The following is a 14,526-nucleotide window of genomic DNA, read 5'->3' as shown; positions in this document are numbered from 1 at the left end:
ATCATTTTATTAATTATGGTATAGACTGAATTGTCTTGGTATTCACCTCAAGCTGAGTATGTATTCTTAAACGCTACTGTATCCATAGGATGATATTGTAATTCTAAATTAAATCACACTGCGGTTCTTTTGCTTATTTTGTTTTTTAAAATTTTCTATTATTATTATTATTATTATTATTATTATTATTATATTATGTAACCAAATAATTTATGTATCTATTTACATTTTGTTTTCACTAACGCTTTATATTTAAATATAAAAAAAATATTAAAAAAAGGCCTAGCTTGAGGCCTAGTGCCTTCTCTGCTCTGCCAACTGGGACAAAGTCTCAGGAATGTCGATGGAGCTGAGCTGTCTCTTTCTGTGTCTCAGTCTCTGACTCTCTGAATTTTAGATTTTTCAGTATTAAAATGTGGCATATGGCTTGTCATTGGCTTCTTCGAAGAATGCAGCTGCCACATACACTGCATAATCACACTCATGAGAACACATCTGCTGTCAGACCACAAAAATGGTCTGTTGTTTAAGTAATTTCTGTCAGCTGAAACAGCAGGTGATAGACAAAATTTAAGGCCTTAGGCAACTGTTTCTTGAGTGAATAAATTTAATTCAGCTTAATATTTGGTTGCATAGATGCCAGTTGTGATTCATATTTAACTGACTCTGTTAAAACATGACTTAAATAATAGCTGACTGTGAACTTCATTGCATTTTAGCAGCTATTTTAATATTTTAACCTGCTGACTAGGGCTGACTCATCTGCTTTTCTGGTTTGGACTGGAGCATTAATCCTGAGGTTTTTACTCACTATCTGACTCTGACATTTTCTGTTTTCCCAAAAGTTATGACTGCAAACCTACTCAGTCCCATTTGACTACACTGGCACTAGTACCTATGAAAGTCATGACAGCATACCATGGTGCATCTACTTGACTTTAAAACCAGGAGATCATGAATTTGAAGCCTGTTGATCCCTGCATCAGTCGCCAATCATGGTCATCTGTGAGATAATGTTTACGTCTTTTCTTTGAGTGTGTTACACTGCCCTATGACACAGAATATTTTTGTTTGGTTTAATAATTTTTAACCATGAATGCATTTTTTTTGGAGAGTTAGGTACTAAACTGGTACCTCTAGACTTTCGAAGTCTTTTTATCAGTTCAGCAATTCCAGTTTTCTAAACACAAATCAGCTCAACTTCTCAGCAAATCCTCTGTCATGGCCTGTTGTGGCATGTTGAGGCCAAAACATGCATTTATGTAAATTATTTAGCTGGAGGCAACTCGTCAAGGGAAAACAGTTTTCACAGACATTGATTTACCCTCTCTGATCTTATTAGTACAGTCAAAAAATACTTGCAAACAAAAACAGAATGTTTAAAGACGAATGGACATAGAAGTGAGCTCATTCTCTACTTCAAGAGTCCATGGCACTAGTTAAAATCAGTAAGGTGCCACTATGCAACAATACATAACCACTTTAAACTGATGTCTTATTTATTTTCTGCAAACTAATCTAAGCGTTACAATTTCACTGATAGTTGCTGTTAGTAACATGTTAGTTGTTGATCCAGACCTTTGAAAGCAAGTCATTTTACATAGCTTAAATTTCACAAATTTTAGCTAAATAACCCTGCTATCGTGCGCATAATTTTTACCATGAATATATATCATTCACCCAGGAAATTAGATGTAGTGGACTGCTAAAACCTGCTTAGGTGTATAATATGAAATCCAGCACTGACATATTATACCAGACTGTGTGATGTTCATGTGTTAATATCCCTCTTCAGTATACAAACTCTGACCTTGGCAGGCACCACTGCGGATGTTGGGAATGAAGCCTCTGCGGCAGGGGTGTGGCTGTGCAGGGCACATCTCACAAGGATGGCCCCAAGCTCGGCCAATGGTGGCACAGCACAGCGTTTTGGTGCACACAATACCACTCAGCTGACCCTGGCACATCTGGTTGTTGACCTGTGTGAAGCATGGGCCGGTCCTGTAGTCTAAAAAAGACAAAAAATAAAAAAACGATAAGTGAGAAAAATAGTTTATGCTGTAAATACAAGAGATAAACCTTCTTTTCACTAACTCTTAGCTTTTTGTTATAGTGGGAAAAATGTCACCTGACACCTAACCATCACAACCGTATATGCTTGTTATATAAAATAACCTCCATTCTCCTAGGAAGGTTTTAGAAGATTTTGAAACATCTGTGGTTGAGTTTAGGGCTCTGTGTAGGTCACTTCATACTTGAAAACCCAACAAACCATGTCTTAATTGAGAACATTTTGTTCACAGGTGCATTGTCATGTTGGAACTGTTTGGGGCCTCTTAATTCTAGTGAAGGGAAATTGTAATGTTACACCATACAAAGGCATTCTATACAATTATGTGCTTCCAACACTAAGGCAAATGTTTAAGAAGAACTCAGACACAGAGTTGATGTACATTCAGATCAAACTATTAAGCAGGCCTAAGATCTGACCTAAGAGAGCAGAAATGCTTTAATGCTTATCGAACAAACTGACCGCACTTTTGAAATCATATGAGTTGTATGAAATTATTTCAGTAACTTGTAAGTTGTATTCTGAGGCAAATTATTAAAAAGGTTCACTGCACAAAGTAAACATGTGAGAGACTCCTGGATGAAAAGAGAAAAGATTTCTTTTTTAGTGAGACTCAAATATTGTAATACAAATCAGTAATACAATAATGATTTGCTGATATATCTATAGTGGGGGCATACATCTTTAGTGATATATCTATAGTGCATGGGGACGTGGCCTAATGGTTAGAGAGTCTGACTCGTAACCCGAAGGTTGTGGGTTCGAATCCCAGGCCACAACTGAGGTGCCCTTGAGCAAGGCACCGAATCCCCCCAACTGCTCCCCGTGCGCCGCAGCATAAATGGCTGCCCACTGCTCTGGGTGTGTGTTCACGGTGTGTGTGTGCTCACTGCTGTGTGTGTGTGCGCACTTTGGATGGGTTAAATGCAGAGAACGAATTCTGAGTATGGGTCACCATACTTAGCCGTATGTCACTTCGCTTTCACTTCACTTTCACTTATAGACACATGAGATTGCTGAGAAGTGTTAGACACATTTTCCAGTGGTCATGATCATATTTAGGGAGAAGGTTGAAGTTTCTTATGTAATAAAAGAGAAATCACTTTCATTCCACAGACGAAAGAGAAAGTAGGTCAGGAAGAAACCATTAGAAAGAAAAAAGTGGCGCTATAAGAAGAGAAACCTGCCTAAAACTATTCCCCTTCTTGTCCTCTCTCATCTCCTCTCCCTTCCTGTCCTCTCTTGTGTACACCCTTGACCTAACAATATTTCCTGGATGATTTGAGTGCAGGAATGTAAGCCCTCCTCATGCTGGGGCGACCCGCTGGGTGCATCCTATTCACATCTGGATCCAATTAATAATGCCTGGTTGTGACTATGGAGCAACACAATCCAGCCAAGATACATCCATCCATATCCTACTCCAAATTCATCAGTTCCTCTCTCATTCTAAACTGCAGTTTTCCTACTGATTATGTCTGCAATAAGTCACATTCAGAGCATAAATCAGATATGATCCGTTGCTCAGGTTTAAAGCTTTTGTTAATAGTCAAGAACTTAGTGACTAAAATTATTTACTTTTTTCTCTGATTATTTGATCAGAGAAATTGGACCACATACACTGGTGTAAAACCTTTTATATATGTGTAAACTGAAGGAATCTAGTTAAGAGTATGCAAGATGGTGAGAGAAGGACATTACCTGCTCAAGTTAGCCAATCATCATTTTCCTTCATCTGCTGGAAAATATAAAGCTCCAGAGATTCAGGGACAAAGCCAAAATCTTGCCAAGTTCAGTGCGGTTCTGTCTCTGTGTGTATAAGAATAACTTTGGAATAACTCAGCAAAAGCGATGTAAGGCCAAACTAAAGACTGAAGCCCAACAGCTTGTTTTAACAGACCAGACTGGAACACTAAGCCGAGAAGTGAAAACCAAGCAACCAAGCTGAAATGTTGCCTTGGCAATGAATGAATGTATGGACCAAATTCACAGAAACACCCAGAATCCCAGACAGATTAGCAAAAAGGACCTACACGAGGGTGACGCAGACAACATTCGGAAGCAATTTTGACTGATTACAGTTCAAGCAGCGTGATTGATCAAAACCGTTCACCTACACCCCCATCCCATTTGTGCAAACCTTTTCCATTTAGTCACTGCCCTGATCCTATGCCAGATGATTTTGGCAGGAAGTCTGTGATTCAGAGAAAGACATATTGTGAATCACATGACAGAGCTTGAAAGGACCAAAAAACAGTTTTAAGCTCTTGAACTAATGTATGGAGTTTATAATGGTAAAGAGGCCAAGATAAGGGTATCAATGTACAGTGAGATCTGATCCTGAGAATTTCAGTTCATTATACCCTAAAGGGTCTTGGCCTACCGTTATCATTTACAATGTTAATGGGCCAAATGTGATAAGCTGTCATGAAAGAGTGCAGATAAATGAAAAATTGTCTCTGTAAAGGAATGATGTCTAATCTGGTCTGGAACGCTTAAGCCTTGGGGCCTAGTCTAGCCCTGCAATTAATACTAAGGGAGTCTTAACGCCTGCCAAAAAAACATGCTCTGTAGTGTACAACTGAGAAGTTCCTCCAATTTGATGCAACCTATTGCTGACTGGTTTAAAATCTTATTAAAAAGATGTTTTTTATTTACTCGCAGTGAAAAAATTGCTTGTTTATCAGAATTCTTGATTATAATCGCTCCAAGGACCATCCAAATATTTTAAAAAAAAAAAAAACAGTAAGAAATTGTTGGTTGGCCATCAATTTCAAATAAAGAAGATGCATTAGCAAATAAGAAATAACAGATGTCTGGTGAAGTTCTTTCACATGTCACTCCTGGCCAATGGTTGCACAAGTAAGCAGTAAATTTAGACCTCTATGTTTCAGAGTGTGACCTTCCTGAACTCCCTCTTCCCCCTCACTATGAAATCCCTTTCTGCCCTTCGAAAGCATGTTCTGGATTCATAAAATGCTCTTCTTGCCCTTTTCCAGAGGCACATATAGTCTTGGGCCCTGAGACAGTAAGACAGGAGTGCCATCAACAGTGCAACACATTTGGAGCAAAATAGGGTTAACTTTCTAAAAGACAGCAGACAGCATGGAATTATCCAGCACTGGGTAAACTATTGTCCAAAAGTGATATAGTGCTGGAATACAGGGTTACTGGAATGCTAATATACACAAAAAAATTAAAAGATTTCTAGTATACTTGGGGACCAGAATGTTAACTCCATATGGGAGAAGAATGGATCCATTCACACAGGCTTGACAAGAGAGGCCCCTCATGAGAAGAAGGGAAATATTAGAGACTCGATCCTTCCCATCAGGACTGTAACTTTTCCTGGACGGTTAAGCCTATGGTTTTATAGCCATGTGATTTACAGGACATCTAAACAGGACAGTCAACTGCATCTCCTTCACTTGTAGAGCTCCAAAGTTTAATGACCAACAGCAGCGTTTTCTCCAGAAGCTTCTGTTTCAACTTCAGCTCACACTTCTGCATTCCAGTGGTTAGCTGGTCATTATGGACATCTTCAGACTTGGAAAGCCACAAGCTGACAATTAAGAGACCTGCGGGGGGGTCTTTGAAATTCCCCTCTGTTCCAAATAACCATCTCCAGCAGTGAATGATCATGTTTTCCTCAAGCAAATAAGTATCCAATTGCTGAATGAACAGGCAGTATTCATCAACAAGGGTCACTGTCAGTGTTAATGCAGAGTAAACACACATCCATGAGGAAAATTAATAAACCCAGAGCTCAAGACACTGTCCTGAAACCTTAACCCATTGCACTCTTCTCATAAAGCCAAATTTATTGCACACCCAGCTGATCTCTCAGGAATTCTTTGCAGATGGCCAGTCTTTCCCAGTAAATTCCAGCTATTAAGCTAGATGTATGAGCTTTAATGTGCATCAGAAATACTGAAATGTCACTGACTGTGCTTCTTTTAGACTTTTTCTCATCCATGACGTCACAATAACCTTACTGTAACTTACATGTACATTAATAAAGCGTAATAATTTACAAACAAATAGTACTTACTTGTGTGAATGGCTTAAATAATGTGTTTTACTCTTACTTACTAAACCATATAGGACTGAATAGAACCCTTCCCTAGCATTCCATTACCTCAACAGTGACATGCTTTACCCATGTGGTATAGTGGTGGACTACAGCCTAGTTGCCAGATCAGGACAGTGACCACATGGTCAAGCCTTTCTCATGGAAGGGTTTCACCTTTTGGGAAGTGGCCAACATCAAGAACAGTCAGCCATTCATGTGAAAGTGTCAAGCATAAAAATCCAATAAAGCAAAATGGAAACCTCAGCCATGAGACAACGATTTAATTTATAAGCAGAATGTCAAACTCAAATGTAGTATGTACTTTTAGTCACATTAACACATGGCATAGTCTAATGAAAATCATCATATCCTCATTAAAGAAGCAAGGAGTTTTATGAGCTTGAGACTTAAATATACTGACAAATTGGATAAACAGTTCATGTCAGTGCTGACAGATGAGCAATAACAGTGCCCTCCAGACATGAGGCAAAAGCAGTGTGAGGTTCAAGATTCAGTCACGAGGCTAGTGGGTACCTGCAGGGTGCCTTAAACCAAGGAGAGAGAGGCTGAGAACTTGTGGTACTGAGAAATAGAGAGAGCATTGGTCTAGGTGTTAGGGGAGTCCAGTGACCACCAATCCCAGACTGTTTGTTCTGGCTTGTGCAGGCTTTGCTTTGTGTACACAGCTGGCAACTTCATTTTTTGCTTCTCCTCTCTCTCTCTCTCTCTCTCTCTCTCTCTCTCTGTCTCTCCCTGCAACTGACTCTAAAAAGAAATGAGCTCTGCTCTCATTCTAGACTCTGCCTTATTTATTTCCAGATGCTCCGCCTGTCTCCCCAACGTGTTTTCCAAGAAAACAGAGGCCACTGAGGGAAGTGGCAGGACAGAGACAGCAATTACGACAGAGTGCAAGAAGAAGAAGAGTGAGGTGTAAAAGAATGGGTCATGCAGTATGTCTTAGCTACCCATGTAAAGGTAAAACCCTCCCCCAGAATTCCCTGGGCCTTAAGACTGGTTTAGACTTGCTTCTGAGAAGTGCCAGAAATTAATGTTCTGGAATATTCCTGGTTTTTCAGAGCAGCAGGTGGTTCTTAACTGCAGGCTGTCCATCAAGTAAGGGAACATAGTAAATAGCAAGAAGTAACAGATGATGGTTCACATTTTGTTGTCTTTTCCATTAAAAAAACATTAAAAAAGTGAGAAAGGTCAGTTGTTCTGTAGACAAACCGCGATCGCACTATAAATTGTGCTGTTATTCAAGGTACGGCTGCATGATTCAAAAGGCTTCAAACTGGTTGGTAAAAATCTGTCTTAATGAACACTCTATGAGTAATGCATCACTGAAGAGGTTTCAGAGACAGCACAAACAGCCATGACTCACTTAGTCCACTTATTTCATACATTAGTCATTGTTTGTTTAGTAACTGGGGAGTAACTTATTATTCAATACAGCATATTAAGCATTCATTTAGCCTGGTTCACTACGAGTGGATGAATGGATCAGTTTCGATCATCACAGCTCTTCTATTTTTCTTCCGTAGACTCACTGAGCTTCAAATGAGATCATGAGGTATGGTGTCTACAGTTACTGTTCACAGCAAATAAGAAGAAATGTTTACTTTCTGTTTTATGCAAAGTCCGGACAACTACAAATGCTGCAGACTATATGCTGTTGAATCGACTTCCATTGAGAAACAAGATTGTGATTGTGAAAACAAGGTTGTTGTTCTTTTTTACTCAAAACTTGTTAAGTCGTCCCAGATTACAATCTGAAACTCATATGCTAACTTTAAATGCATGTAACTAAGTGACAAGCTGAGCAATTTATGTTTCCCTTGTACAGCACTACTAATAAGCTTAGATCACAAACTACAAGACAACATTAAAAAAAATTTATATCTTTTTTAAAATCTCAATTTTTGAGTTTTTATTCACTGTCTCATGGCGGAAACCAGGAAATTCTTCAATGAAGCAGTGTTTTCCTCCACATTGTGAGCTATTCTTTATTTTCAGCCATATTACTTAATCAATCCATCATTCAACAACTGAACCTTAGTCTAAGCTACTCTGCTAAATCTTATCATCTTTACCACTTTTTCATTTTTGAAACCATTTATCAGAGCTGACATACAATTTATTACCATTAACAGTTAGTCAATCAATTTGGAGAAATATCATGGAAAAAAATAGATGTTGGCCTTACTAACAAGCCTCTGGACTTGGACTGATAGCTTGGGTTTTGCTTTTCTCACACTACACACTACAAATCAACCGGGAAAACATGGTGTAAAAAAAGAAAGGATATTATATTGACAAGTCCAAGTAGATTAAAGCTTTCTTTCTTAAGAGCTATTGTGTGTTTTTGGGGAAGGAGTGACCTACAACCACAGGTTAACTGGCTACAATTTGAAAAAATCTGAGAAAAAAGCAAAATGGGTCCTCTTTAATATCAGGTTTAACATTGGCTTACCTCTTTCACACTGTGGACCAGTAAATCCATAAACACACGCACATCTGTTTGGTCCAATGCAACGCCCGCCATTCTGACACCCGTTCTCACAAACCGCTGTAAATGATAAGCCAATTAGTTCATAGTTAATATTCAGTGTACATGAACCTGTAATGATGTACATGAGCCCATGAATAATGAACTTCTGTGTGTGAGGTTTACTCACGCTGCCCACAGTGAGTCCCCGTATAACCCTTCAGACATACACAGGAATCTTCATTACAGGCTCCTCCATTCATACACCGGACACTACAGGACTGGACTGCAAAGAAGAATAAGAGATTAATGTGCAGAAATTACAGAGATGTTAAACCAATTTTTCTACATTTCATACAAATTTTTCTTTATTTTATTTATGCAACTATCTATGTTTGCATGCAAATAATTTGCTAATAATCCAACTGATAGCTCAAATGGACAAAGTTTCATAACTGAACAGAATAAACTGACTGAGTTTAATCCAATCCAATGAAAGCCGTGTCTGTGTATACGCTCTGTGCATGTGCATTTCAGTCACGTTGCACTCATTGTGTAAGAAAAGACAGTTAATATTGTGGATTTCTACACATTTTTACAACATCTCTGAGGCTCAACCAAAGTAATAATTTAAGCCGCAGTACTAGAATCAACACGGTAAAGTTTGGCAGATGTTTGATAAAAGCTATTCAACAAATATTCAGGGAAGATGCAGTGCATGTGCTCAGTAAAAACGGGAAAAATATAATTTGCCATTTTAATAAAATATATATTTATTTAATTTGTTTTATTTTTATTTACACAATTATTCAAAAAGATTATCTATAATTTAGGCATGATTATAAGATGAGCAAAGGCATAAAAGTACTACATAAGTAGTGCATTTCATGCTATTTTATGTTATAAGAACCAGAGAATCCTTGTTTCTGAATACTGAGCCAATATGAAATCCTTGTATTTTCCCAGTTTATTTAATAATCACACCTGAATTATGTTTTGCTGATATAAGACAAAAGTGGATACTTTAAAAGGCTGAAAAAAATGACATGTTGTAATAGTAATGTTAACACTAAACCTTGATCCATGCATATGTGTAATTTTGGAATGGATTACACACAACGTGCTAATAAACAGACACTGGCTATAACATCCAGCCTGAATTATGTATAAACAGTTCATCTGGAATCTGCAGACACAATGAATTGATTTGGATTGGTGGAAATCTTTGTATGTAAACACAACCATTGTTCCATTAAATGGCCCACACAGAAGATCCTGTTGAAGTAAGCCTGTATAACTGCAGGGGAACTCTACAGCAGACGCAGAGCTTTAATTAGCAGTCTAGTCTCCTGAGCTCAACATGGATATTGTAAAGTCCTTTAAAGGCAAGTTTGTCCACTTAGTGGCCATTTTCAGGCCACAGGACCAGACTCCTGCTGAGCCAGACTCCTGCTGAGCCAAGATTACCACATAAATAAATTGTTGTTTTTGACATAAATAATACAATAACATTTTCTGTTTGATCCACATATACAGTACACTGTACATGCATATAATTACTACAGACTGAGAGCAATGCTTTAAGACTACATGGTAGAGCAGATCCTAAAATTATTCTTGCTCTCTACTTACATGAACATCATACATCATGCTTTTTATTAGATAGGACGTAAAATGCTTGTATGCATTCATTCAAAATATTACTTTGCCAAATGAGAATACTCTTAGGCATTCTTCTAACAAGAATTGTTTTTGTAACAAAAATGATTTGAAGCATCTCTGAAAGTTTGAGTGGAAAATCTGACTCACTGTGTATAAGTTTATTTTATAAACTCATTTACCCATTCTCTTTATGGGTGCCAATAATTGTGAAATAGACTCATCTTTAAGGGTGGGGAAACCCATAAGTTCCCAGAGGAATACTTTAAAGTGCCCTGCCTCCAAGCAGTTGTTTGAAGAACAATTTTGAATTCTTGTCCAAACTGTGTGTTTATACAAAACATCGTTCTGAGAGACATACGGAATTTCTATGAGGAGAAACCATCCCCATTTTCTAAGTATTGTTTCTTTGCGTGCGTGTGTGTGTGCATGTGTGTGTGTCTGTGTGTTTGTTCTGACCAAGCAGACATGCTATAGTACAAGATCAGTCATGTAAACCAGAAAGCTTTTTTTCTATTTACATGCCATGAATTCAGACACGAATGCAGACATCTAAGTGAAAAGAAATGGAAAAAAAGAAAAAAAAACCCCTCAAAATTCACATGGAGAGATTGGAACTGGAGGGAGATCAGTCATCTGTCTCCTCTCACACCTTATTGATCTGTTTCGGAACTTTGGCTAGAGTACATGAGTGTGTGTGTGTTTCATTTGCCCAGGTAAATAAACAGAGATAAAGATGATCTCAGAAGCTAGACATGCCCACAGGATGTTATAAAAAATTCAGAATAAAAATATAATTATTGAATTATTATTAGTTATAATTATATTTTATTAGTAGATTATTTTTTGTAAACAGTAATCATTTTGTTTCCATTTTAAGCTTTTGAAAAATAAATAATTAAGAGCATTAATGGCAAACCACTAAAATTACCATCTCGCTTTTCAAAACCTACAAATCCACCCATGTGGTTTTTGGCCATTTTCAGGGGTGAAAATTTGGTTTAAGCCCAGACTCCTGCTTTGTCTTTCCTCCCCATGGAACTTGAAAAGTCCCCCTCTGTATAATTTACAGGCTTGTCCGAAAAGCTTACAGTGTCTCACACACACCTCACTGGCCAGTTTAACAACTGATTACAAGCCTGAAAATGCACGGCTGGGGCAATCAGAATTAGAATAGGAATTTTAATTGCGGATCATAATTATAGCAAAGACGAAGGAGAACAAGATTGCATTTTTTCTCTGGAGTCCAACTGTGTCTCCTTGAACACAACTAACAGTAGCCAATGGCTGTTACTTTTTTTTTTTATTTATGGAGTAATTACAGATTCATCGTTGAGTCATAAACATTAGCCACTCTCTCGATGCCTCAGCCTTTCAGACTTTACGAAGGATGACATTACTGACCTATCAAATCTCAGTAGATTTGCCAAAGAAGATGAGTGTGCGTGTGTGTGAAGTTTTTTTAAAAAAAAAAAACAAACCAAAAAACTAATTCGCGTGCAGTTTTATAATGTCTCAGCACTCCAAGATTCCAGAGAAATTACATGGCCGATTTCACTATGAGGAGTCAATTGACTGTACAACTGTTTTACAACCTGTGAGACCATAGCCTTAAGTTAAGTTTATTTGTCCTGGACACTGTTACTGTACAGTAATGTAAGAATACCGGCTAAAGTTACAAGAAGTGGTTATCTATGATTCGTAAGGAATCAGCAGCTTGTTAATAAGAAATGTTATCCAGAAGCATCAAAAAGCTTGCCTTTTAATAAATAAAGTAAAAATAGAGCAACAATTTATGAAGAAAATGCAGTTTGGTTAGGGGAAAAGCTGCCTAAATGAAGTGTCAAAACTTAAAATGGCCATCGTTTACATTTTTGAAGTGAAAGCATTATTATCCATCAACTACACAGAAAGCAATGAAAAATAGTCAAACTTGGAAGGCATGAAGGATCGTGAGTTTGATTTCTAACCTCCAACATGTGTGTGGTGTTTGCATGCTCTCCCTGTGCCTTGGGGGTTTCCTCAGGGTACTCTGGTTTCCTCAACCAGTCCAGAGACAGTGAATCAGTGTTCAAATTCATTCTGTGCAGCCCTGGTTTACCAAGGTGCAGAGTATTTTGAATCTGTATAGTTTTAGAATTTACTCACAAGGGTCCAAAGCACACAGATGTTTCTGTAACTTTCTGTGCTTTCTAATAACATTTTTGTTAAGCCGTTTTCTTACCTGCAGCGGCTGCAGCTCCACAGCTGGGAGCAAGGTGACCACTGGAGCAGGTACACATGTTCGGCCTCGAGCAGAAGCCATCGCCACACGAGTTCCTACAAATTGCTGAGGGAAGAAGTGAAGGTGGTGAACGAAGAAGGGAGTAATAATAGGCAAATAACATGGTTTATGAAGCAGTTTTGTACTTATAGAAAACAATAATAATACATTTCTAGGCTTCTGTCAAATCAGCAAACATGTCCTAATGAAGGACCATCAGTGACAGTGATGTCAATCGGTGACAGTGATGAAGAAACACTCACTATCATATAGTTAAACAGGAAGGAACCTTCAGAGGAACAATGGCTTAGCTAAGAAAACTCATCCTCTGTTGGATTCAGGGATTACTTCATATTTTACATACATTTTTTAGACTTAGTATTTTTTAGTTCTCATCAATACCAATACTGATACTAACACCAAAATGAGTAGCCTACTTAGTATTAATCAATATTGGAAATTTAAATTTATGTTACCCTGTGTGCATTGATAGCTCCATGTGCTGTTACTAATAAACTGTTTGTTCTATGTTTAAAATGTCATTTTATCCACAATAGAGAGTAAAAGAGTGATCTACCTAAGAGTACAGTGCATGGATTTTAATAATAAATGGTAGGATGAGTAAGAAAAAAGGAAGTGTGGCATATCTTAGTTCTCATAGTTTCTCTGAATGATTAATTCATGGCTTCATTCCTTTGTATATACAACTCATGGTCATTTTAAAGACTGTGGTCTTGGATGTTGGTATCAAGCATTTGTCAGAGTACAAGTAAATAAATATTGATAAATTAACACCTATAGTTTAAAATCTATCAATTATTACTATTAATTACTATTAATAATTATTATCCAGATTTGTTTCAATCTCTCACTATACACTTCACCTGTTCATTTTATTGTAAGAAATACTGATATTTTATGTAAATTAATGAATAAGAAGATATAAAGCTAACTTTAAATGTAATTTATAGTGTGTAGCCATGGGTCCAGCTCAATGTATATTTGTGCCTAAATCATCCTGGTAGGCGTTCTCCTTTTCCATTTCCCTTTTTTGGACCCCTTAACATATCACCATCACTTCTCAAAACAAAAACTTCCTGGACCGCTTTAGCTCTCAGTCATGAGACACAGCAGAACTACTCACGAACTATACACTGGTTTCCCCCAGGCAGCGTTTTCCATCCCGGGCAGCAGTAAGGTTGGAATCGAGAACCACACACATTGGGCCTAAAACAGAACAAAAAACATCCAATGAACAAAACATACCAAAAGTGCTTATGTGTAAAATGATAAAGATTAACCCACTTAATCCCAATTATTAAGTTTAAGACAGTGAAGTACTATAACATCTAATAACCATAGAATGAAAGCCACCAATCAGATCAATGGATCACAAGGCCACTAGCAAACTTACCAATAAAGTCAAACAAATTCAATAAACTGAAACTAAGGAACAAGAAACACCAATACTATAACAAGAAAATATAAAATATTACATATGTACAAAACTAACCTAGACAAAACACAGACAATACATCTATACACTATAACGGTAACAGATAAACTACACTACGGCAATGTGCATGGAAAGAGGTGTCAGAAGTATCCATTTATCCATTTTTCTAGAAAACTACAGCTTCTGCCATAGGATTATATAATGCTCACATCATATAGATAGTTCCATATGTTTATGTGCATGTAATAATAATAATAATAATAATAATAATAATAATAACAACTACATGAGCAAAGCTGTCACTATATGAATCTACAGTCTGGGCGAAAACAAAACCAGCCCATACTTCACTTCTCACTTCTTCATACTGTTCTGCAAATTTCGCTTAAGGCCTCTGGTGGCGCTGCTGCACTTGGTTCCAACAACACAAAATTAACCACATCAGAACACATATTAATGTGCATGCCAAATTAAAACACTTTTTTAGATTTTTAAGCCAGGCAGCTTAGGGTTGTTTACA

General features: G+C 37.5%; 1 protein-coding gene across 2 annotated transcripts in view; it reads right to left on the bottom strand.

Moving 5' to 3' along the window:
* Positions 1–14,526, bottom strand: part of fbn2b (fibrillin 2b) — a 70,738-nt gene that overhangs the window by 46,539 nt on the left and 9,673 nt on the right. For both annotated transcript variants that reach the window (XM_060882129.1, XM_060882137.1), the window contains exons 3-7: positions 13,695–13,777; positions 12,512–12,616; positions 8,819–8,914; positions 8,614–8,709; positions 1,811–2,008 (exon numbers count right to left, since the gene is read on the bottom strand). In XM_060882129.1, the coding sequence (XP_060738112.1) occupies positions 1,811–2,008; positions 8,614–8,709; positions 8,819–8,914; positions 12,512–12,616; positions 13,695–13,777 (578 nt within the window). The remainder of the gene's footprint in view (positions 1–1,810; positions 2,009–8,613; positions 8,710–8,818; positions 8,915–12,511; positions 12,617–13,694; positions 13,778–14,526) is intronic.

The sequence above is a fragment of the Tachysurus vachellii genome, chromosome 1 (genome assembly GCF_030014155.1).
Source record: "Tachysurus vachellii isolate PV-2020 chromosome 1, HZAU_Pvac_v1, whole genome shotgun sequence".
NCBI lineage: Eukaryota > Metazoa > Chordata > Actinopteri > Siluriformes > Bagridae > Tachysurus > Tachysurus vachellii.
This window is presented reverse-complemented; position numbering and strand designations above follow the sequence as displayed.